The sequence below is a fragment of the Cheilinus undulatus genome, linkage group 1 (genome assembly GCF_018320785.1).
Source record: "Cheilinus undulatus linkage group 1, ASM1832078v1, whole genome shotgun sequence".
In the NCBI taxonomy this organism is placed as follows: domain Eukaryota; kingdom Metazoa; phylum Chordata; class Actinopteri; order Labriformes; family Labridae; genus Cheilinus; species Cheilinus undulatus.
Window position 1 is genome coordinate 27,948,698 of NC_054865.1, and position 24,208 is coordinate 27,972,905.

At 36.8% G+C, this 24,208-nt stretch overlaps 3 protein-coding genes across 5 annotated transcripts in view; 2 read left to right on the forward strand and 1 right to left on the reverse strand.

Moving 5' to 3' along the window:
• Positions 1-7,890, forward strand: part of rufy2 (RUN and FYVE domain containing 2) — a 33,193-nt gene extending 25,303 nt beyond the window's left edge. For both annotated transcript variants that reach the window (XM_041787660.1, XM_041787652.1), the window contains exons 15-20: positions 2,994-3,113; positions 3,286-3,415; positions 3,502-3,596; positions 5,017-5,065; positions 5,288-5,368; positions 5,455-7,890. In XM_041787660.1, coding sequence (XP_041643594.1) covers positions 2,994-3,113; positions 3,286-3,415; positions 3,502-3,596; positions 5,017-5,065; positions 5,288-5,368; positions 5,455-5,598 — 619 coding nt within the window. In that variant the 3' untranslated portion in view covers positions 5,599-7,890. The remainder of the gene's footprint in view (positions 1-2,993; positions 3,114-3,285; positions 3,416-3,501; positions 3,597-5,016; positions 5,066-5,287; positions 5,369-5,454) is intronic.
• A 111-nt stretch (positions 7,891-8,001) lies between these two features.
• Positions 8,002-17,702, reverse strand: hnrnph3 (heterogeneous nuclear ribonucleoprotein H3 (2H9)). Its single transcript, XM_041787674.1, has 11 exons — positions 17,638-17,702; positions 16,508-16,604; positions 16,111-16,266; positions 15,700-15,843; positions 14,208-14,346; positions 13,243-13,442; positions 12,555-12,650; positions 12,064-12,179; positions 10,932-11,067; positions 9,088-9,144; positions 8,002-8,895 (listed from the first exon to the last, which is right to left on the reverse strand). Exons 2-11 carry the CDS (start codon positions 16,593-16,595, stop codon positions 8,816-8,818), a joined length of 1,212 nt encoding a protein of 403 aa, XP_041643608.1. The 5' UTR covers positions 16,596-16,604; positions 17,638-17,702; the 3' UTR covers positions 8,002-8,815.
• A 606-nt stretch (positions 17,703-18,308) lies between these two features.
• LOC121509508 (phenazine biosynthesis-like domain-containing protein 1) lies at positions 18,309-23,928 on the forward strand. 2 transcript variants are annotated; one of them, XM_041786936.1, is made up of 10 exons: positions 18,312-18,492; positions 18,766-18,865; positions 21,097-21,195; positions 21,423-21,532; positions 21,924-21,953; positions 22,301-22,389; positions 22,507-22,598; positions 22,808-22,891; positions 23,434-23,496; positions 23,639-23,928. In XM_041786936.1, the coding sequence occupies exons 1-10, from the start codon at positions 18,409-18,411 to the stop codon at positions 23,749-23,751; spliced, it is 864 nt and encodes a 287-aa protein (XP_041642870.1). In that variant the 5' UTR covers positions 18,312-18,408; the 3' UTR covers positions 23,752-23,928. The 2 variants fall into 2 exon arrangements, with proteins under 2 accessions (XP_041642878.1, XP_041642870.1); XM_041786944.1 differs by lacking the exon at positions 21,097-21,195 and having other exon boundaries at positions 18,309-18,492.
• Positions 23,929-24,208: the final 280 nt, after the last annotated feature.

Sequence of the window (24,208 nt, forward strand, 5' to 3'; positions counted from 1 at the left end):
TCATATCAAAAGTGCCACAGTTTTTCAAAAGTTACAATCTTTAGTCATATTCCTAACTTAAAGCTGATGTTAGCCAAAGAAAGAGAGCAATGTCTAAATTGAATCAATATTTGAGAGATTTAGATGTTGGTGCAGATTAGATTGTTGGCATTTTTTTGTTACTAAAAATAAGTAATCACCCAATTTAAGTGCTTTTTGCTTGTATTTACTTGATGTTGTATTGGTATCAAAACATGTATCATTGCTTGAGTATCCAAGTATAAAAAAATGGCACTTTATTTTAATGGGCTTTAATTACCAAGTAATTTTAGAGTAATAACATAATAGTTTTATTGTGATCAGCATAACTATCTTCTAATTTATTAAGAACAAGGTTGTGATTACCTAGTAAAGTACAAGTAATTTCTTAGAAATAAGTTGAGAGTTGTTTTTATAATCTAGGTTGCCTGATAATTCCCAGGTCATTTCTTTATTTTGGTCCACGAAATTAAAAAGAGTCTTTTCTGAGTAATTTTCAAATAAGTTTGAAGTAATTTCTGAATGCCTTCATTCACACACAAAAAATGTACTTTATAGTTCATAAGTAGTTTTTGGTAATATCTGCACATCAGCCCACCAAATTAAATAGAATCCTTCCCCCATAATTTCTATGTAAATTTTAGGTAGTTTCTTAATGCCTCCCTCCAAAAATGTAAGGTATTTTCAGGTCATTTCTGGTTAATTTTCTTCACAGTTCAAAAGCAACTTATATAGGAACTATTATCTTATTTCTAAGATATTAGTTGGTGGAATTGCAACCTTATTCTCGAGAAATGACAAGATAATTATTACAATAAAAAATACTACATAATTACTCTAAAATTACTATGTAATTAGGGCCCTTAAAATAAAGTGTTACCAAAAGTTGCTCTATGAAAACTCATTATATTATGAATTCTGTCTATTAAAGTTTTGCATAACTCCAAGAGCATGTAAACTACCAGACTAGCTGCGTTCACCACTGTCAGTCAGCAGCGTTCAATACACATGGATAGTCAGAGATGAGTTTGCCTGTGCAGCCTTCAGCTTTGAGTATGTTGCCAGTTTTTGCTCTGCATGTGATGCACCTCCTGACCTGCTTCTGACTGGCTGCGATGACCCTTGCTGTGCTACGATTGAGCCCTCTGTTCACTCTCTCACCACTTTAAAGAACACTCAGCAGTTTACTCTAGTGAGCAGTAAAATTAGATTTCATGCCGGACATGCCGGTCTTTGCAGCATTGCAATGAATTTGTGAAATTGTTAGCAAAAATGAAGTGAAAAAATGGTTAGATTATGTACTGTAGAAGAGGAGAATTCAAAACAAGCCTTCTCCTTCTTGTTCCTCTCCCTCATGAAGATTCACCTGAACTATAAATCACATTGTTGAGTCAACTTTTAGCAGGTATAAACGTCTCAGTGGGACCAGCATCTTTAGTTCACCTCTCATGCTTTGATCCTGTAGAGCAAACAGAACCAACCCAAGTGTAAAGAATTGTAATCACACAGATGTACACCTCTTGAGATGGAGGGGATTTGAATGTGTTATGTGTTGTCTTTGAATGACTTTTGTGATAGATAAGGAAGCAGTCGTTCTCTGGATCCTAACTCCATGCTCATAGTACTGTAATTGCTCTCAGTTTGTAGAAGAATAAACCCTCGGTACAGCTGTCGGAAACTCACAACCTCTGTCTTTAACCACGTGATCAATAAAGGTAGATGTTTTGAAATGGTTGGGTGTGGCTTTGAGTTTGTTCAGTGTTCGAAGTTCAAGAGAACATTTATTATGTGATTTAACAGAGTAATATAGCTTTATGTCAGCATTTATACATCAGGATTTGTAACACCAGATTCAGTCTGCACTGTAAACATCCTGTGGGAGTTTCCCGCCTGTAGAGTACTGAATAAAACTCTTTTACTGCTATACTTTTCAAACTGGTAATTATATGCAAGGTAGCGGTGAACAGACACATGATGATGCTGTAGTTCACCCCATCTTAGTCGGCTGGCTTTCTGGGTTTATTTAGCTACCCTCTTTTTTTCTCTTTTTAGCTTCTTTACTGTCTGAATAGTAATTTTGCAAAAATAGAATATATATCCTACCTAAATATATCATGTATTACTGACTTATTCAAAGGAGAGAGAAGCCAAACTCCTCTGGGTTTGTTGATTTCAGCTTTGTGTTAGCACTAATTGAACAGCACTTTTTCAGCTTGTTTTTGCTTCATTTAGAGGCGTAAACATGATTCTATATGTTTATTCTGTTTGTGCGAATCTCTCCCCCTCCATCTGTTAGTGCTGACACCTCTTGGGAAAAGAGAGATGGTTTTGCCCACTCAGTGGCACTGTGTCTATTGGACTAGTAATGGAGGGTTGTTACAGGACAATAACTGAAGGAGAACCAGCAGACTTTACAAATCACATATTTCATTTAGCCTAAAAAGACAGAGAACATCCCAATCAACTTTGAGATCACTTTAAATTGATCACAGAATCACGCTTTCAGATTTCTATCAGCACTCGTCTGCCGCAGAATGTCTCACAAACACTTGCTGGTGTATCAGAAGGAGAAAAGGGGCTTAGGGATTAAAAAGGTGTGTCCAAAGACAACATTTGATTTGTGCTGAATATCTTTTTAAAAAGTCACATAGTAAGCCTCTGAGGCATTTTCCCCCTGTTCCATCATGAGTTTTTAATTTAAATCATCAGCTGCTTGTATTCCTTCCTCTTCAGTTTCAAACTCCCAATTCAGCTCTCTTTGCCCTCTCTTTACTTTCACTCACTTTCAAAGCGCTGTCCTTTTTCTTTTGATCCTGAGTCATCCCTCCTCCATGCCACCATCCTGAAGCCTCAGTTCCCAACATCCATCCTTCCCGTTCTCCTCTGTTCTTTTCTCCCTCTCCCTCCATCAATCCCACTCCCCCCAGTTTTTTCTCCCCATGGTCCTGAGTTTGTCCCTGGTTATAATGGTGCAGATTACAGGAGGCAGAGAGGCACCGCAGCTTGGCCGAGGAGGGAACCAGACGCTTCAAGCTGGACTTTGCTAACAAGGCGGACAGCCTGCAGCGGCAGATCGAACACAGAGAGAGGCAACTGTAAGCAAAACCAATCCACACACTGACTGACTGACTGGTTGATTCAGGACAGAAATAAATGAGTAATAAAGTGTAATGTGCTTGCGTGTAGTTTCTTTGCACTTTTTCTCGTCACATCTCTTCCATTGTCTCTGTAATGTCTTTCAACATGGTTATTGCTTTACATTTGTAGCCAGCAGCTGGAGACAGACCTGAAGATAGAGAGGGAGTGGAGGCAGACATTACAAAATGATCTGGACAGAGAGAGGGACACGGTGTCTCAGCTCAGCACAGAGGCTCTACAGATCAATGGGCTGAAAAAGGTAAAAAAGATAGAGAATATTTACTTGCTTTTGTGTGTGTTCCTCCAGATTGGGATCTCATTTGCATGTTTTCTTAATAATTTCAGGAGTTTCATCGTCTTCAAGATGAAAACATTCAGCTGAAATCCATCTGTGAGGATCAAGAACAGGCACTGGAGGAGCTGGGCTCCAAACTAAGCGAGTATGTTTGTACTGAACTAAACTTTATATTATTTCCACCGGTTGGTGCTTGTGTACTTCCGTTTTTTTGAGGTATACAAAGCTTTAAAAAGCACCATTTTTTCAATGATAATAGTGGTAGTATGAAATTAACTGTATTTGGGTAAATGGCATGACGTGCAAATTTTTGTGTACGAATCTGTTATTTTCTTTTGAAGAAATTAATCAGTTCATGGAATATATCATTTGATTCTATGAAAGCCACTTTATGAATACGTTTTCAGTTTATTTGAATATCATTTATTTCAGATTTTTGCATCTCAAAACCAAAAATGTCAGGTGTCCAAGTAATGAAGAGATTACTGATGCCATTAAGATGCTCATAAATTGTAAGAAATTCAATTTAGAATTCTTTGGCATAATTTTATGGTTGAAATCTTTTAAATAAACAAATGTTATTGCTAATGTTAAAATTTGTCAATATAAAGTTAGTAGGATCATCAAAAAACTTTTGTCCCAGAATTTGCAAGTGTTTTAATGGCGGGTGGTCCAACTGTACTAAAATACTGGGTATTTTATTTTGAAATGAAGTGATAAAAACTAATTGTAGCACAATTTTTACTTCAGCAGACACTCCTGGCAGAGTGAAATGGTTTGTGTATCCTTTGCAAATAAAGATAAAAGACAGTGGGAGGGTACACTTTCTGTGTCAGGTGGTACAATCAATGTAAAACATCAAAATTTTATTTTTGACCATAAAATTCTTCATTTGATTTTAAAGATATATGTATCCACTTTCTGACAAGAAAAAGGTAACAACATGTGGCTAAGTATTTGCCTGTTTAATGTAAAATTAGTTGCAAATGTCAGGTGGTGCGACCTTAAACAAATTACAGTAAGTCTTATATGTGAATGACCATTTATAAACTGACATGACTGTTTAACATATGCACTACATGGGGTATTTCTCACATTCATCTCGGCATAAGGTTCATGTATGTACACAGTTCCTTTAAAAATAAGAGACAAGGGTTTATAAAGAGCTTTGATAACATCCAGAACAAAATAAGAACAGCAAAAGAACCCAAAAACAGATACTGAGACCAAAAGGACCAAAAATATAAGGGGATGCAAGCAATAGAAGGAGATAAAAGAAAATATATTACAGCAATTAAAAGGTAAAAACTGAGTAGGTAAAAGTATGAACAAAAATAAGAGATAAAGCAAAAATAAAGGAAAGCGAAAGAAAAGCAAGAAAATTGTGCGAAGTTCAGGTAAAAGTGAACCTTTGACCACAGAAGGGTCATAACAGGGTTTTTGTAAATAGTTTTCTACTCTGTAACCTAAAAAAGGTAATAAACAGTCTTGCAAAGACTCTACCCAAATTAAACCAAAAAATTATTATGTCACAATAATCTATCATCATCTTGTTTTGTCATCAGGTCCAAACTGAAGATTGAAGACATCAAAGAAGCAAACAAAGCCCTTCAGGTAAAATGACAGGGAGGTAAAGCTGTAACTTGTCTGTAAACTAGCTCCTCATTATGAGTATTTTGAATTAGTTATGCCTCTAGCATATCTTAAAGAGAAAATAATATAGCTCTGTATTTGCTCTGTATCAGTGCCATAGTTATGGTGAAATTACACTAGTACATTATGTTTTTTTTTTTGTGAAGTCTCAAATGTAAATAAAGTTTCGGTGTTTTTTTTCAGGGGGGTCAGGTTTGGCTGAAGGACAAAGAGGCCAGCCACTGTAAGCTGTGTGAAAAAGAGTTTTCCATATCGAGACGAAAGGTCAGAGCTCACACGAAGAAAAAGACAGTACAATGGCCGCATCATAAAATCTGTTTTTCTGATTCTCTTTCTCTCTTTTTCTCCAGCACCATTGTAGGAACTGTGGGGAGATTTTCTGTAACAGCTGCTCAGACAACGAGCTCCCTCTCCCCGCCTCGCCAAAACCAGTCCGAGTCTGTGACACGTGCCATGCCCTCCTCCTTCAGCGCTGCTCCTCCAATCCAACGTGAAGGAGTTCAATGCTTCTGTTAGTACTGCCTCAAACAATCTGAGACCAGATGCATAAAAATCCCCACCCTCAAATCCTCTGTTAGATCCATGACTCAGCTCCTCTCAACATGATGTTTGCTGCTAGAATCAGAACATTTGCATCAACATTTAGAGCATCAAACTTGCACAGACAAACAATGAAGAGCATCTGCATCATTCATACCTCACTGTTGAATGTGGCTTTTTTTTTTTACATCAAGAGGCTGTTTGTTCACCATAACATTGGCCAAATTGTCTTCACTTCATGAGAGACAAATTTCTGTTATGAAATCACAAGCAATCACTACTGCTGATAATCAAACTCCAATTTAAGATTTCACCATTGGTTTGCAGTGAAATGCTGCACGGAACAAGCAAAGAGAGCCCCACAAATAATGGATACACTTTATAAAATGCAATGTACTCCCCAACTAAGTTGAGAAACAGTGAAGGACTTAATTTCCATTGTACATCCAGGGTGCAGGGCACAGCAGGAACAAACAGCTGGACTGTTTGGCTGGTAATGCACATTTTCAGGAAGTTGTAGGCTTTGAGCTATCTGACCTTTTAGTTTTCTGAGTAGTAGTCACATTCAAACCCAGTCTCTTTAAAGCACAACTGTGGCTCATAGACTGCATATAAAGATGAATAAATACATAAAGATTATGTAGAAGTACAAATGATGTGGACATATGTATGTGACCTGCAGTACATACTCAAACCAATCAGTGTGTCAAGTTTTAAGTTTAAAGGGAGGGGAAAGTTCAGTTTTGAAACAAGGAACAACTTTGAAGTGAAACTGCACTGACTGATGAGCACTACAGCTACAATTTGGTCACTTTTCTTACACAGTCCTTTAGTCCTATGAGGTACTGCTTTATTATAAAGTACTGTAGCCTTCAACTGTGTACTGGAAGCAAAACAGATGAGATGAAGTCATGTATACATTCAGCACTGTGGCCTTGTTACTGTAACTGCACCTCTGATGAATGTGAGATAGGCACAAAAAGTCAACCCTATCAGATGCTAAACTACAATATATATAAAGGTTATAGTTATGCATTTTAAATGTGAGTGGGATAAAAAAGGTTTAGTGCTGATGGATTATCCTATGATCATGGGAAAGTTTTGTTTCAGCCAGAATACAGACCAGATAGTCACATCTGTGCTCCTCACAGTTTAATGTGCAATCAAACTTTTCTGCATCTAGTTCCCCTTTCAAGGGAAGTGAAAATCTTTTGTTTGTTTTTCTGAGTGTTGGTGCCACTTGTGCCTGTGTTCAGGCAACAGTTATTCCTGAAATGTGCTTCTAAAGTTGCCAAAATAAGTCCAACATTTCTAGAGACAGTTCCTGCAGAGGGAAAGAGATTGTAGCAACTGTAGCGTATACTAGCCATGGTGGCAGCCTAGATTAAAGGCACATTTAACTGTTTGTTGGAGACACTAAAGAATCAAAAGGAGCATCAGATGTTTCATCTGTTAGCTCTTCTGTTGATGAACCACTGTTTTCTCACAACGTGACCACTTCACTGAATGTGGTTTACAGCAGACTATTAGTGTTACAAACTTCTGACACCACAAAGTATGAACACTTAGATTTCCTTTAACATGATGTAAAGATACATTTAAGAGTATTTATATTTGATTTTATGTTTAAGCACATTTTTTTCAGAAGTTCAGGAACTTGTTGAACTTGAAGTTATTTGTGCAGAAGCAGACTATAGAAAGAACCACATTTTACTGCTGCTCATTCCTAAGAGGGAAAGTTAAAACGTCTTGTCTTTGTCAAAGTAATGCTGATGACTGATGCCTGCACATTCTTCATTGATGGGTAATGATGCAAGTTCCACTGCACATTCTGGTTTTGTACTTAAATACAATGTTTACAACCTGAACCTTTTTTAAGAACTGGAATTATTCATTCCTACAGACAGATCAGACTAGGGTTACTTTTAACCAGAATTTGTCCTTTGTCCGATATTTTAAAAGCACGACTAAAGCATATCATCATTACTTTGTACTGATGGAAAAAGCTTGAAATGCAGCCAGGTCTGAAGTATTTTGTACAGTGTCACTCTTGTAGTCCTTACCTTCACTGGGAGCTGTACAGTCTTGATTGTATGTTGTAAATACACAATGTTGATAATCACTGTGGCCCTTTAGTTAAATAAGACCTGCCAGTTTAATATTAAATCTATTGCCAACAATTTGTTGCCTTGGTTGTGTAGCAGTTTCTGATTAAATCAAGTTACAGAGAGAATTTCATACCTTTACTGCATGTGTTTTGTTGCATCTTTTTTCTGCCCTGTTGAACTATACCTTTATAATTGGATTTTCTTTTTTTGCTTTAATGACACATTTTGAAGTCACACCAGAGACACAAAGAGAATTAAATATAAAATTTATTCAGCAAAGTGTACAACAGCTGCATAAGCCATCTTACAGCTCAAATATAGAGACTTTATTTTACTTCCACTCTTTGAGAGTGGAATTCAATATTCAACTTTGTTTTAAATTCTGTAATGAAGTGTGAAAACATTCATAGAAAACACACTGGCTCACATTTATCAAACTGTTCAAAGCAGGAAAGGGAATCTGAAAAGCAGTTTAAATCTGTGTATAATAGGATGACCATCAGTTGAAATCAGAATAAACAAAATGCATTAAATCATTTTCTCCTGCTGACACAGCTGTGTATTGTTTTGACACTGCTTCTCACTGCTGTGCCTCCAGATGAGCATCAATCATCTTCCCTAAAGTGCATCTCAACAAAGTCATCAAAAAAACATTTAGTTACCCTCCTCTCAAATCTGTGAAAAAAAAAAGATTTCCAACTTCTCTCAAATTACTTTTTCAAAAATTAACTTTCCATGTGAAAAACTATATAACAATAAATTGTTTTAAAAACAAGACATCTCCCAGAATATTCTTCAGCACCGACAACCAGCTCCAACATTGAATGAATCATTAATATTAAAGTTGTGTTCTTCATGTGTCTTTAGGAATGGTGTGCCAATGGAGCTTGATGAGATTATCTCTGGTGTCTGAAGTGAACTGTTTGAATAAAAACCATAACAATGAATCTTATGCAATAATGACTGACTTCAGATAAGCTCTCCTGCTTGGAAACTGTAATCAAGTGGCCTAAAGACACGCGGGACAAACGTAAGGATGGATTGGAGGAGATGTGTGACATCATCAGTATGCACCCCGCAGTCCACTGCTTCGGGAGCCTCCAGCACCCCCTGAGTTACCGTAGTAACCACCACCGCCACGGCCTGAAAGAGTTTCAGATAGAAAGGTCAGTATTTAAGGGATGGAATTATTAGTTATGGCTGTTGGGGGGAGTCACTAAACAATTTCAGTTCTTCTTCACCAAATTTAGAATATTATCAACTGAGGAAAAGGCTTATAAGTTTTTATACAGAGATTTAAAACTTTGATTACAATGAAATTGAAAGTAAACTTACTCATTTCAGCAGCTCCACTGGCTGTTGAGTTTAGAAACAGCTCAATATAGCGATGCTCTGTGGGGAAAAACAAGATGAATTGATCAGAATTCTTTAACTGGTGTTTCTTCTATCTTTTAATGGACATTAAACCCATTTAAATGTCTCCCTAATTGCCGGCCACTTTCATTTTCTTTTAATGTAATGAGTCTCTGAGTCGAGATGAGTGAGTCTTGTGAAAATTTAATGAGCCCCAAATTGCGATCCTTGAGAACCAACTTTATAACTGTGTGATTGAAGAAAGTACAATTTTCAAAATTCTCAAGCCAGTATTGCTGAAAGTAAATGTACCCTGTTAAACTCAATACAACCTCAAAGCTAAGGTGTTCATTTACATGGTTTAAAGTACTGTTATAAATAATTTTGGAGTCCTTCTCAAAGACTTCTTAGCACTAATTTTTTTTCTAATTCTCTAGTGTATTTTCATGTTGTGATTATTTCTTTCAAAGTGAACTTATTTCGTTACAGTACTTTATGCAGTAATGTTAAATTTAACATTGTAGTAAAGTGCCATCATTCACATGGTTGTGTAGTGATGCCCATGACTATGGTACTCTCATATTAAAGAATTTTTCAATTATTCAGACATAGAAAGCCATTTAGGTTTTAGTTTTTATGCCTGGACGAGAACTTCTTTTTAGTTTTTGTCAATCTACCATGAGAATGACTTTTTCCAACACCATCCTCAGACCTGTGAAACTGATTTTTAAAATCCAGATGGCATAAATATGATCTTGTACATTTACATCTCTTTCTCTTTCTCTGTCGCTGTTAGTGGCAAAATGACTTTGTACTTTGTTTATATCCACTTACTACCAGTATGTATTCTTCTGTAATATTTCTGCACATAATAGCCCTATTAATAACAAGTAGTTACCAAGATGTGCAGGGGCTGAATATATCAAATAAATAAACCTATAACTCCAACAGAAAGATGCATGAGAGAGATGCAGACATAAAGCATTTCCATACAGGCAGATGGGCAAATGTAAAAACAGGACATTTAATGGTTAACCTTTGTGCTGTTCTTTATGACTCCCTGGGTTGTCATTGAGAGTGAAGAGTAAAAATCTTCTGCTCTGATAAAAACCCCAAACTGACATCTGTCTCATATGAACAAGTTGTCTGTAGGCAGAACATATATTTGAAGATTTGCAAGTTATCTTTTGAGTTTTTGAGCTTAATTATCAGCAGTGATACCCCATGCCTGCAGCCTCTCTACAAAATGCAGAAATCATTTTATAATACCGCACTGTCATCACATAAATACAGCTGATAACATTAAAATCACTGAGAGCTTCAAAAATTCTTAATGAAACCACCTGCCAGATACTGACAAGAGCTAGGGGTATAGCATCTGACAAGGGCAAGATGTTTCTTTAACCAACATTTGTTTGTCGTTTACATGGACAGTTATGTATGAGAAACAGATAGCGGGTGAACTGTGCGTAAATGATGCAGGACTTGTAGCTGTATCATCACTGTAAAATTAAGACACTTTAATCCATATTAAAGAAACACTTATTATTTCAGTGTTCTGATTTTCTGTATAAAAATGGTCTATCCTAAACAAACTGCTTCCCAAAAGGTTTCTTTAGTTCTAACAGTCATCTGACAAAAACATGGCTGCTAATCTGTGAGCACATGAATATTTTCCCTTTTATTGTGCTTTGGTACATAACTGCCCCCTTTTCTTAATATTTTTGTGTCATAAACTCAGTGTTAAAAGCATGAAAAACTAGCGTCACAAGAACAGCCATGAGTATTAAAAAGCTGCAAAGCTGGACAAGAAAAAAAGGACATACGCATGTGGTTCTTGTCTTTGGACATGGCTGCAACAGCATCTTCATGAGAGCGAAACTCCACATCAGCTTCTCCCGTTGACTTGCCGTTAGGAGCCACATCTATGTGGACCCTTAGCGGGATCAAAGGAGAGAAGAACTACGAAAAGAAATAAAAAATAGAAATAAAACAAATCATGATGGCTGTTTAGACATGAAGAGGCTGACACAAAGACAAAAAGGTGACAACTTTGTTGTGGAGATTAGTTAAAGTTAAAATCAAACTTAGTCATGTGACCTGCTGCAGTTTTATGGTCATAAAAGTAATCTTGAGATGCCAATGACAGATTTTTAAGTGTTTTAAGAGCTAATCCTAAAGAATGTCTGTATCATCCAAATTTTTGTCAGACCAGAAAAAAAATTGAAAATTGGAATCGCCAATCAAATTATAATCAGTACACCTTATGTTTAATTACCACAAGAGAAAATTGTTTAAAAAGAACACAGTTTTCATGGATAAAGCCTCTTAATTTTGCTCTCAAAGTGCACAGGATTGGTGGATTTAACTTCGAAATGTCAAAATTCTTCTCCCAGGAAAGCAATCCCCAGATCTGCCTAGAAGGTTTGGGGTCCCCCCCATCATAGTCTCCTAAAATCCTGTGGGAAACACTGAAGTCCCTATCTAGAATGAGTTTGTAACTGGTTAGATGAAGCCCTCTGACAAACACAGACAACTGCAGCAGTACCACCCATTGTCACAATAATCCCACTTCAGTGTTTTAAATGAATAATGTAGAGTGACAGTCTGTAATGAAATACACAAAAAGTCTTACAAGATTTTAGATTACAGTTCCAGTACCTTCTAAGGCCTCCTGGAGGAAACTAAATTCAGTGCTTTTTTAGACATCTCAACATACAACCATCATAGCTCCTTTGCTCTTCAAAATAAATAATAAAAGTGGGGCTCTGGAAATCTAGTGACATATCTCCAGGCCTCATGTACATAGGATGCAGTTTTCAAAGTTGGCAGCCAGGGTTCAAACTCTCTTTAACTAATTCTTGTCTCTATCCACTGTCATGTCTGATAAAGGCATAAAAAGCTCCAAAGACTCTTCAAAAAAGTCAGTGTTGCCACAGTGTGTAAGTGCATTCTTACTTTAGCAACGTCTCCCTCTGTGGCACGGAAAGGTAACCCCCTCATGTGCACAAAGTGGCCGCTATGAAAGCCTGAACAACCATCACCTTGAGCACTGTAACCATGGCTTGCCATCCCTGAGCACAAACACATACACAGATCATAAACTCCACCTTTAGTCATGCAGAGAAGTCATACAAACCAAAATCAATTATGTGTGACAAATATTCTTAGAGCATCTTTTTAGAGGTTTGGCTTCATTTTGTAGACTACAAACCAAGACTCTTTTACAAAATCCAATACTATAACAATGCAAAATTTCATATTTTAGTTAATTCATCTAGAAAAAACCCACTGTTAACGTAAACAGATGAACAACTATATAAACTGTTCAGTCTTTAAAGCTGAAATGCTTTGAGTCTGCTTACCTAAATACAAACTGGGCCTTTCAAATATTAACTAAGCACCACTTAATGACAGATTTAAGAGGTTAAATAATAAATGGACTTTACCTCTCCCTCCCCTCTCTCCTCTCACTCGCTCATCAAACATGCCGTTTCCAAAACAGTAGTTGTTGAAGCCATTGTAGTTGTCAAAGCCGCCATAACCTTAAGAAAGACAGCGAAACATAGCAAAAGCAATACTCAAATTGTAGTCTCAATCATAGAAAACAAAGCAACATTTAAAACAGGGCTTATGTTGCACAACATCATCTACTGCTCCACAACAAAGAAGTTGAGATTAAAAAAATCATCAGCAAAGTAAAATTGGCCCCACTATAAGACCTCAGTGAATCCCTGGGTTGATGACATTTATAAGATTAAAAAGGCAGGTACAAATTAAATACAAAATATGAACGTGTTCATTATGCAGCTCTTTTGATTCCTTACATTCAAAGAATGATAGGTGTAAGATGTTAGACTTCATTAAAGGTCTTTTTGTTTAGCCAGTCAACTGTCAGCATTTTTAAATGTGGGCCAAAGGTTTCATTTCTTTCTTTCTTTCTCTGCACCTGAGTTTGACAACTTTCTGTTCATATCGCTGCTTGTTTGTCACAGTTTCTTACTATATATCCAAACATACAGTGTGAGTACAGCATTTTTGCTCAGATCTAGAGCTGAACACAGAAAACATGCTCTTACATATTTCATATTTTTATCCTTATTTCTTTATTTTAAAAAAGATAATATTGATGCTCACCTCCTCCATAGCCCCCTCCACTCCTCATTGTGTCCATCAGAGCCCCACCGCGGCCAGGCCCTGCCCCAAAAAACCCTCCTCTGGGGCCTCCCATCATGGGTCTATCATAGGGTCCTGGTCTCTGGGCTCCCATCCCCCGCCGGGGCAGCTCATAGTAGGCTCTGATCTCATTGCGACTGCTTTTAAAAATCTCTATATACCTGCAATATGAGATGCCCATGAGGTGGAGGGGGGCAGAGGAGAGAGTTAAGGTGTAGAAATGGCTATGCATGGTTTGATACACAGTAATGACTTACAGACAACAGGATAAACACAAAATAATGTCTAATATTTAAATAATATCTTTAAACTTGGAGCTGAGTACCTGAGGACTGAACAACCTCAATAGAATCTCATAATTAGCTGGGCTAAGGGCTGTCATAAGAAATCTCTACACCAACCTGACCTGCTGTTACTGAGAGTAAAGAAAATCTTTTATATATGCTGCATTACTGAGTTATTATGAACCCGTATGTCCTGTCCTGCACCTCATTACCTAGCCCCTCTTCCATACCAAATTACCAATAGGATAAATTTAAACATTTCTGATTTAAGTGCCAAATGATTCTCTAGTACATTTCAATAGATCTCCCAGGCCTTAGATGACAAACATTTTAACTGTCTTTGGCATAAAATACACCATTTTTGCTTCATGATACATCCCTTTACATCCCTTAATTCAACATGTTTCAATACATAACCCCATTTAACCCATCCCTTTAGTATTTAACAAATATTACATGCTCCGCCCAATTAATTCACCCACTTTAATCTTTTTTTACCAGAATTATTCTTGCACACCACCCATGCTTATTTTTCACAGAATCCATCCCATAAAAAGCATAATTACTCTGATATGACCACCCATTAAACACTACAATAGAAGCCAAACCCAGTCCATCCCGTCCTCTTCCCGTCTGTCCCACCTGTGCCCTATTCTTTCCTTGTGTTTCCCCAGAGCCTTTTCTGCTATCTCCTTTGAGGCAAACTGCACGAAGGCTTCCCCTGTGCTCCTCCCCTGGTAGTCCACTGGCAGAGTAATCCCATTTGGCACGATTCTCAACCCTTCAACCCAAGCACACATAAATACATAGGTCGGTAGACTGGTAGATGTATAAAATAGATAGAACAACACCCACTAAAGCACTGTAGCTTTTAGGATTAATAAATATCATGACAGCAAATAAATAACAGCTGTAGTTTTTGATGAGACTGTTAAGACTGGGGCATTTAAGGGGGCTAAATTTATACGCAAATGATACCCAGTTAAAACACTTTAAACATAAACTGACCTGGAGTCAGTCGCTAAATAACTCAAATGTGAATTCAATTAAGTAGTTTTGCCTGATAAACAACCAAAATCGGGTCACTAACTAAGTTATCAGTTAGAAGCATTTAATTTTACTTGATCATAAAATGAATGATTAATGATATACAAGATGAAGACTGCCTACAAGCAGACTCAAAGTACTGACCCCAGATCAGCATCATGGGACTATCTATTCTAAGCCAATCCAGCCCAGCCCATCCTTTGTTTTATCCCCCTTAAGGGGGCATGATAACAAGGCCATACAGCCCAAATATCACTTTAATAAATTAGTTAAAGTAAGACTTAACTTGGGACAAAAGAACACAATACAGCTATGGTATATTACAAGAACAGGCATACATTACACCCATAGGCCATAACACATGGACACGATGACTGACTAATCGTTAAATGAATATGATTTTGGGATATGAGATAGTGTCAAGTGTTGGTAAATATTTGATATGATATGGCACTGTATGCTTAGAATGTTGGGTTTATCAGTGAAGTGGAAAGAAAGGACAAAGGGCAGATGGCAACTCTTTGGATGATTTTTCTTTTTTTAGGATTCAGTCAAAAACACATTTTTTAGTACAGCAGTAAATTTTAAAGGATCTGATAAATGTAGTTATCTGTTGTGCCACTTTTCTTCAAACTTTATCTCACCATCAAAATAATGTTAAAGCTACTATAGTCTGATACAAGTCCAGCTTATTTTAAAATATGTGACCTTGAAAAAAGAAAAATACTAAATTTTAACTTTAAAGAATACTTCTTTTCTCACGTTCTATTAAATCCTACTGATACATTTTTTTGTAATGCATATCCTTAAAACAACATTAAGACATGACTGATTGAATTAATAGCCTGTATGTTTAAAGTATTGTTTGTGTGCATGTTTTCCTCATTTGACTGTTTTACATAGTGAGTTAAAATGTTTTTTAATTGTTTTGATTTTAATGGCAGTTCTGTGATCACACCTTACTAAAATTAAATGTTTGTCAAACAGCATGTCGGTTAAAACGTTCCTAAAAACTTACCGGTATATTATGATATCAGTCACATTAAATGGTACAGAAAAGATTTTGAACATGCAATCAAGCATATACCTGAGAAAAACTGAACTATCTCCTCTTTGCTGCAGCCAAAGGGTAGGCCTCTGAGTCTCAACATGCAGCCACTGCAGCTGTCATAGTCAGCAGGACCACTGCGTTTCAGCACCCAGTCCATCTCACTGCGGTTTGACTTGAACACTGATTTAGAAACACAAAGGGCAACCACAAAATAAATATTATATATGTAATGTGAGAAATGTTTATGTGTACAGGAAATCAATACAACAGCAAAACAGAAGAACAAACTGGAAACACAGGTAAAAAGCTTTCTGCAGTACACTGATGAGATGACAGCAGCAAAGGGGTTACACTCACTGTATCAGTAATCATATCCAATCATCTAAAGAGAAAATCCATAAATGCTCACAGGTAAATCAGTCTTTTAAGATGGTTTGTATGGCTTACCCTCTATATATCTGTGTCCCATGTATTTACGGTCCTTAGAAAGGGCATTCTTGAAATCCTCAGCCGTTTTCAGCTCGATAAATGCCTCTCCACTGGGACGGCCTTCTTTAGAGTAGGTGAAACACACCCCATTTACTTTCCCAACAATGTCGCAGTCTGTAAAAGAGTAAGGTGCAATTATGGACATTTCCTGGCATGATGTTAAGCTCTAAACAGAGAGGAAACTTATTTCTATTGAATCTGAACTGTCAGAAGAATGTAGAATCCAACAGCAGACTTTTTAAAATTTAAAATTTACATCATTACAACTGCTATGTTAGTTGTTAATTAGACTTTCACTAAAACACCTAAAAATACCCACACCTCAAACTTTCCTGAATTGTGCCAGTATACGCACCTGAGAAGAAACTGGCAACCTCCTCCTGTGTGCAGGACCAGGGCAGTCCTCTGATCCGAACAACATAACCTTCTTCATTCAGAGACATTCTCACCCCCTCAGAGAGCACAAAATACAGTAGCAACCCATCAATTTACTGTCAAGAGTTCTTTCATGAGAATACAGGCACAGATGACAGTGAATATCACATAAAGCTACGATGCACACAAGCCCTTATGTCCTCCCTGCAGTCTTAATTTACAATTGCATCATTATTGCCTAAATCTCTTATTACAAAGTGAATTTAAAAGGCCTATATATTTGCATAAACTAACTTGTAACTCTTGTTATTTTTCCTCCTCGTTTATATTTTATTTCAGTACATGTATGCTATAATGAAACAAAGATATATTTCCAGTTGTGTTACTTCTCATTGTAAAATGCCAACTATAAAGATAACCGAATTGTTAGGTCGTGAAATAGAATATGATTATATCCTCGGACTACCGTTAAATAAACACTGAGCAACGTTGTTCCATCATTTAGCTTATATTTGTGCTATTACAACGATTTAGCCTGAAAGAAAATACACACCTTTAAGAGGTGGAAGCATAATAGCTAAAGCTAAAACTAAAGACACAAAAGCTAGTTTTAACATACAATAATTACGCACTTTAGTGTAAGTAGAGGCTGCTATAGCATTACTTCAATGGGTGAACGCTAACCTAAGTTACTTCCTCCTTCCAGATGTGTGTCTAAGTGTAGTCCTCGCCAACATAAGCTCGGTCAAACTTACACTAACGTTCACATTCCATGGAGTTTCTTGACAATATGGCAGGTGTCCTTAGCTATCGTCAGTTCTTTAAGTTCGCCTCAGGAGGATATTTGTCAGCATCGAGTTGGAGTTAGCCGGCAATGCTAATGTTTCCTTACTTTCATGGAGACGTGCTAATGTAGCTTGTTAGCATTAGCAGCTAGCAGGCTAATAGCTAAAGCTAACTGTAGGACACTGGCAGCGGTCAAACGTTCTTGACAAACCGTTTCAATTCCCAACGGTCGTATGCTGCCACTGTTTAATGAAATTGGTCCCCTGATACAAACATGTGATAAATCTTTACATTATGTCAGAAAAAAGACTTTATAAAAAATACCTTCAGTCGTCTCTTGTCCCGTCTCCTGCTCCTGTCCCGAGCCTCAGGTGTCACTACCAGCGAACCAGCACCAGCCCAGGTATGTTGTCGCGAGACTTCGATAACTGACCAAATGAAACAAAAACTAACCGAAAAGTTATAATAATGATGATTATTATTATTTGTTGTTGTTCTTAATAGTCAGAGGAAGACTCAGGGGACTGAAAATGATTTAATGGTGATTTTAAGGAAATTCAAATACATTGCAGTTATATCGAATATTTATTTGCTGTTAGATTTGTAGTGACCGAGTCACTGTATGAGTTGAAAATTAGATTTTAAGTTGATCGAACTAGGAAAGGTTCAACAATGCATTAAATGCAAGGTATTCCAAATAAAGACAGAAAACATAAGGCGTTTTTGAAAAGATCAGGAGATAAAGCTGACGTTGTGTTTGGCTCCTCTGTCTGTAATCATAAAAGGGGGTTTCAAAGTCTCAAGCACCCGCATATATTTTCTGTAACACATTTATTAAAACTTAATTGCAGGGTGTGGGCTTAATCTGTTTGCTTATTTGACAGTGACAAAAGCGTTTCAGGTTTTGAACTAGCTCCAACATTTACATGCTTTTGAAAACATGTCAAATATCTGGCAACCCTGACGTGAAAAACTGACGCTGATGGGCGTCTGCTGAAACCAAACACGCAGGCTAAAGTCCACTGACAGCAGCGGGGAAGCATACACAACCGTCGTCAGAGCTGACTCTTTTAGTTTCAAAAAGTTTCCTCAGTAATGGAGATTTCAGTGTATACGGTAGATGCCTTCACCAATCTAGCCTTCAAGGGAAACCCTGCAGCTGTTTGTCCACTTTTGCACGTGAGTAAGCCTACAATGATAATGTACCCTACACATACACAGACAGCCAGTAATGGAGGGATTTAGTGTAGTTATTTGATGGATGACCTAACTTTTCATGTCAGCAAAGTTTAATGTTTTAATTTTATGTGACTCAGTATTAGGCTGTATAGTATATATCATACTGTAAAAAGTTGTTTAAGCAGCCCTGTATCTCGCATTTCCACAGTTTAATTTTATTTTTCATCAACATTAAAGAAGCTTATTTGTATGTGTGTATTATGTCTCTATCAGGAGCTGAGTGATGACCTGTATCAGAGGATTGCAGCAGAGATGAACCTGGCAGAAACAGCCTTCATTACCAGGATAGATCCCTCTGACAGTTTCACTACAGGTATGACCATATGTCTGATCTGTTACAAATGTGTTATCAGCCTGCATATTTGTTCATCTTTTTTCAATGGATTTATGAGAAATGTACCTTATGGGACAGGTCAAAGTCTTTGTATGTGTCCACATACTTGGCTAGTAAATTATTCTGACTTTGAGGTTTACATTTCATTTTATGAGTAAACAATACAGGTTTTGACATCTGGTATGTCCTTGGTTTTATTAGTGAAGCTGATAATTGGAAAGAAAAAGACAACTGTCACAAGTGGTGGCAATAAACAAATATAAATAAAGATTCTATACCTGCCTCTGGCCAGCTGAAGTTGTGACAATCTATACTCCTTTGAGTACTGAATAGAACAAAATGCATTGATTTTCTGCCCTCCTATATGTCATGCTGTAATATTTTTTCAAACAAAACTCTCTTACTATTAAAGCCTTCATTGTATAAAGGCATGCTTTAAAAATCTAGGTAACAATTAGGAGAAAACAGAAACTCTAAAGTAAACTAGGTTAATAAATTTATAAAACCAGCATTTTAGACCCTGTATGAAGACATTCTGGTTGGGCATAAAGCTATTGACCTCTTTGCAGTCTAAATGAGGTTGGTATGCGTGTTCTTGTGTGCTCACAAACTGGGAAAAAAACACATGTACTCAGCAGTTTAACAGATAACAATGTTCAAAACACAGCTAAGACTTGCATTGTTGGGAATGAGAGGAACAATGCAATGAGCTGTGACAGTTAAAAATGCAGTGTGCAGTCATTTTGCTGTTTTGCACATCAGCTTAAGAATCTCTAGTACGTTAATGAGCTTTTTAACAAAAGTCAATGCATAGAACCACAAAAAAATAGAAAAGGTATCAGGCATTAAATTTTTGATGAGGAAATTTATATAATAATATATACACACTTCAAGCAGATTAGGCTACCACCAGTGTTAATTTTGACTGCTATTTTTTAATTTTAATCTTTAGATAAAACATCTTTTAGTTTTGGTCACATTTTAGTCATTTCTACCCTTTTTCTTCTACACCAGAAACATTTTAGTCTAGTTTTAGTCCATAAAAAGTCTTTCAGTCCAAGCATTACTTCTCTTGCCTAAATCTGGTACCGAATCATGGTAGTGTTTTCTATGCACCCTGCCAAACCTGAGGTCCCTGCTTGCCACAGCTGAGAGGCAAAAACACACAGATGCATTGTATTTTGACAGACTTATTTTGACAGAGAAATATCATGGATTTGAATGTTCACCGAAAACTGAACTAATTTTGATGAAAACTAAACTTGCTTTTTGTCAGTTTTAGTCATCAAAGATATATTTTTGGTTAGTCCTAGTTTAGTTTTTGTCATGGAAAAAAAGGCTGTCGACAAACATTTTGAGTCATAGTTTTAGTCAACGAAATTAACAGTCTAGCACTCCTTTTGGAAGAAAATTAACTAAAGTCCTCAATATTATAAATTTAAATACTGAATAGGATAAACTCTACATCTAAAACATGATTACTTTGCCTTATTTAATAAAGAAGAACTGGTTTTATGGTACATTTTATTTGTATATGCAGTTCAGTCTTGGCTGTCTATAGTATTTAAGAACCTACTACTTACGCTTAAGCAGAACTTAACATTTTAAAATTAACATACTCATAGTAAAAGTAGTGGTGGATATGTAAAGATTTGTTGTTTTTTTAAGGATGCAATATTGCTAAATCTGAAGCAAAGTTTTTGCCTGCTCCAGTTAACTGTGGATTTAAAGACAAAGACTATGAGGAAATCTATAAGCTGCATAAAAATGTATACAATTCAGCAATATCATGCTCAAGGGTGTAATGCTTTTCAGAATATCAGCACTGCTATTTTAGTTGGCAGGCATGAGGCAGAGAAAAAGAGAGAAATCTATTTTTTTGTTCAAATAGTTCTAGAATTTAAACTGACCTGTTGCCAGTAAACCCAAATATTCCCCTGGCATCTTCTTACTTTTTATTATTCAGTGACTTAAGTAGTGGTTGGTTTTGTAATTCAGAGGTACCCCCTCCATTGTTCAGGTCAACTTGTTTGCAGTAAGGTTAGTTTGTTGTATTTGGAACTCCCAGGTGAGACAGAGAAAGACACAATGGAAAAGGTTGCACAATCTTCTATGTAGAAATCATTTAATGCCTATTGTTCAGTCAGATTATTTGGTTGGAACTGAATGTGGTATGAAGCATTTTTCTGACAGCGTAGTGTGATTAACAGGTTCAAGGTTCCGGCTTCGCTGGTTTACACCCACCAATGAAGTCAATCTGTGTGGTCATGCAACTCTGGCCTCTGCAGCAGTGCTGTTCCAGCATAAGAGTAAGATATAAAACAAACTTGAGGGTATATATGATCTGTAAACCAGGGTCCAACTAAAGCTAAGAATACAGACCGTGCATTGACTTGATATGGAAAACAATTAAATGTCAACCAATTAAAAGTATTTTGAGATACACTTGTAATAATTAGACATTAACAATATTTTAACCTGGCAAAGCAGCCGCCCTGTAATCATTTTAACGTTTCCTGTGTGTCATGTGTGATAGAAAATGAGAATCCTAAGCTGGTGTTTGAGACCAGGAGTGGAGAACTGTGCGTCATCCAGCAGGGAGAGCGGTACATCATGAACTTTCCTCTAAATCCACCTACTCAGGAGGTACATTATGTGGTCACACAAACATATCAGGACATGGATGCTTGTTATCCACTTCTATGACTTTTTGTCATATAATTATCATATCCACCAGTATTACTATAAAAATAAATATCTTCCCTGAAACAAAAAAGCCCCTGGGCCATCCTAAAACAGTTACATTTCAAATCTTTTTTGGGTGAGCTGAGGCCCACCATCTATTTAATAGCACTTCAGAAATTCCTTTAAAAAACAATTACATTTTTATGAGGGGCTAATAATTTTGTCCTCATCTGTACATGTTTCTGTAAGCACTGCATCATTTTTATCATGTTTTTGTAAAATATAAATTTTACGAATATTAAACAAAATGCTACCATTTTAACTTTTTTCTTTCAAAAATTTAATTTCTCAGGATCCCAATGAGTTCAGAGATGTCATTGAGGTTAGTGAGATCCCTATACATTTATCCTCATATTGCTTAAGATGCTCAAGTGTGATAAGGATTTTGTGTCCATGAATTCTTTTACTATTGCTTTTTCTGCCTTATTTATGTTTTTCCATCTTCTTTTCTATGAAAGAAATAGTCCTTTCTGGGGATGTCCTTATACAAGCCCTCTCAGGTTTCATACTTTCCCTGCACATATCTAAACATTTCTTATTGTTTTTTCCCTTAAATCAGTTTTTTTAAATCAACCTTTATGTATCTAGCAGTAGCACTGAGGTACAAAAATCTCTTGTACAAGGGAGTCCTGGCCAATTAAAAAAACTTTGATTCTGCATGTGCTATAGGCTGCAGTTGGAAACCATCCAGTCCAGGATGTTTATCTGAGCTCTAACACAAAGAAACTGATGGTTCGACTGGCTGACAGTTGTGACAGGTTATAATAACAACACACACACAGACTCACATACAGATCAGCAGAATAATGTGATGCTAGGAGACAATTAATGATGAGCCAAAATGGACTCCCATCACATGTTGCATGTTTCTCCAGGTCCGTGCTAACCCATCTGAAAGTTGACCCGGTTGCCCTTCAGAGCAGTGAGAGGACCGGACGAGTCAAAGGAGTGATCCTCACTATGAAAGGTAACGTAAAAGAACTCATTTGACTTTAATTTATTTGGTGAATCCAGATGAGACATATCTTCTTTTATCTAGCTGGAACTTGCTTGTTGTTCCCAAACGTCCCTGCTCAGCCTTTTATCAGCAAGACTGTTGGTTTCTATGTTTCTCTGATGTTCAAGCAATTGTTTTCTCTTTTAAGTCTTTTTTTCTAACCAATATATTGTCAATAGGATCCCCAGACTGCAAGCCAGGATACGACTTCTACTCCAGATATTTTGCTCCATGGAACGGCATCGCAGAGGATCCTGTCACAGGTAGGCCACAACTCATACTTCCCCTACAACAGACATCCAGACAGTCTTGGATGTGTTATATTAATAAGTTTTAGCTGGTTATGGGTGAGTTGGTGAGCCCAGAGCTGTAAGGTATTTGTTTCCCCCCCTCTCTCTTCAGCTGTCCTACCAAAATAAAGTAAAAAGGCAAAAAAAGCAAAAAATTACCTTTAAAAAGTTTCAGTAAGTCGTTCAATTGTTTCTACATACTGCTCCATAGACACTTAAAGTGTAAGTGAACCCCCGGCTCAGAGCTAACTCTGCCCACCTCTGTAATTAAAAAAAAGAGATAAGAGATAAGAGGTATTGAAATGTGTACAGGGGACATTAAGATGGGCACAAAATTAACACTCCTCGCAGTAGCTTTGAAAAAATCAACATATTTGCAATAAAACGTTCGGAAAATTGAAGTATTTTTTAACAAAACTACAGTGTAAAGAAGTCAGTTAAATGAATTAAACTTCCAGTATGCTTATTGTGAAATGTTTCAGTAAGTTTCTGGTCTTAAATTTGTGTCCCTGCAGGTTCTGCCCACACTGTGCTAGGAAGCTACTGGTCTGAGAAACTAGGAAAGAAGAAACTACTGGGTAACTTTACTAATAATTCATCTTTTTTAGTCGAGAACAAATGCATTACATTTTATGTAGTGTAATTTCACTCAGCCCTTAAATGTTTGATATGTAAAGGAATGAACCATACTGACCCGTGTATTACCCTGTGCGTGTGCAGCTTACCAGTGCTCTGAACGAGGCGGGGAGCTGGAACTAGAAGTGAGAGATGACGGACGAATCAACATAGCCGGACAAGCCGTCTTTATGCTAGAGGGAACGCTCACATTGTAGACACTCATACACACAGAGAAGACAGGCTGGGGATGATGGGACAGGTATAATGTACCTGGTTTGAAGAAAGATGAGATGGATTCAATAAAAGATGAAAAAACTTCGTCTGGACTATTAAACTTAAACGTCATTCTTATGAGAACATGTTACAGGATGGAATAAAGATGTTAAACTTTAGTTTCTCTGGTTATTTATTGAAAAAAAAAACACAAAATCAACAATTATCACAAAAGAGAGAACAACAATTAGAAATATAACATGGAGAGTCTCAATCAAAGAAATTAAAAGTAGAATCAGCTACTCTGGTCAACATCCTCACTCATTCAGCAGTGAAAATATCATTTCTCAGTAGTATGTGCTATAAGCTTATGTGTTTTTATTCAAGTATGGTTTCAACAAAACTCAGCTTTGACCTAGTTTTCATGATACCAAAGTTTGTCCTTGTAATTACCAAACT

Coding starts and splice junctions, on each gene's coding strand:
- LOC121509508 (XM_041786936.1), top strand. CDS start 18,409: ATGGAGATTTCAGTGTATACGGTAGATGCCTTCACCAATCTAGCCTTC. Junction 21,196..21,422: donor AGTGCTGTTCCAGCATAAGA/GTAAGATATAAA, acceptor CATGTGTGATAG/AAAATGAGAATCCTAAGCTG. Junction 22,599..22,807: donor AGTGATCCTCACTATGAAAG/GTAACGTAAAAG, acceptor TATTGTCAATAG/GATCCCCAGACTGCAAGCCA.
- hnrnph3 (XM_041787674.1), bottom strand. CDS start 16,595: ATGTCTCTGAATGAAGAAGGTTATGTTGTTCGGATCAGAGGACTGCCC. Junction 9,145..10,931: donor CAAAGACAAGAACCACATGC/GTATGTCCTTTT, acceptor TTTTCCCCACAG/AGCATCGCTATATTGAGCTG. Junction 8,896..9,087: donor CAGTGGAGCTGCTGAAATGA/GTAAGTTTACTT, acceptor AAACTCTTTCAG/GCCGTGGCGGTGGTGGTTAC.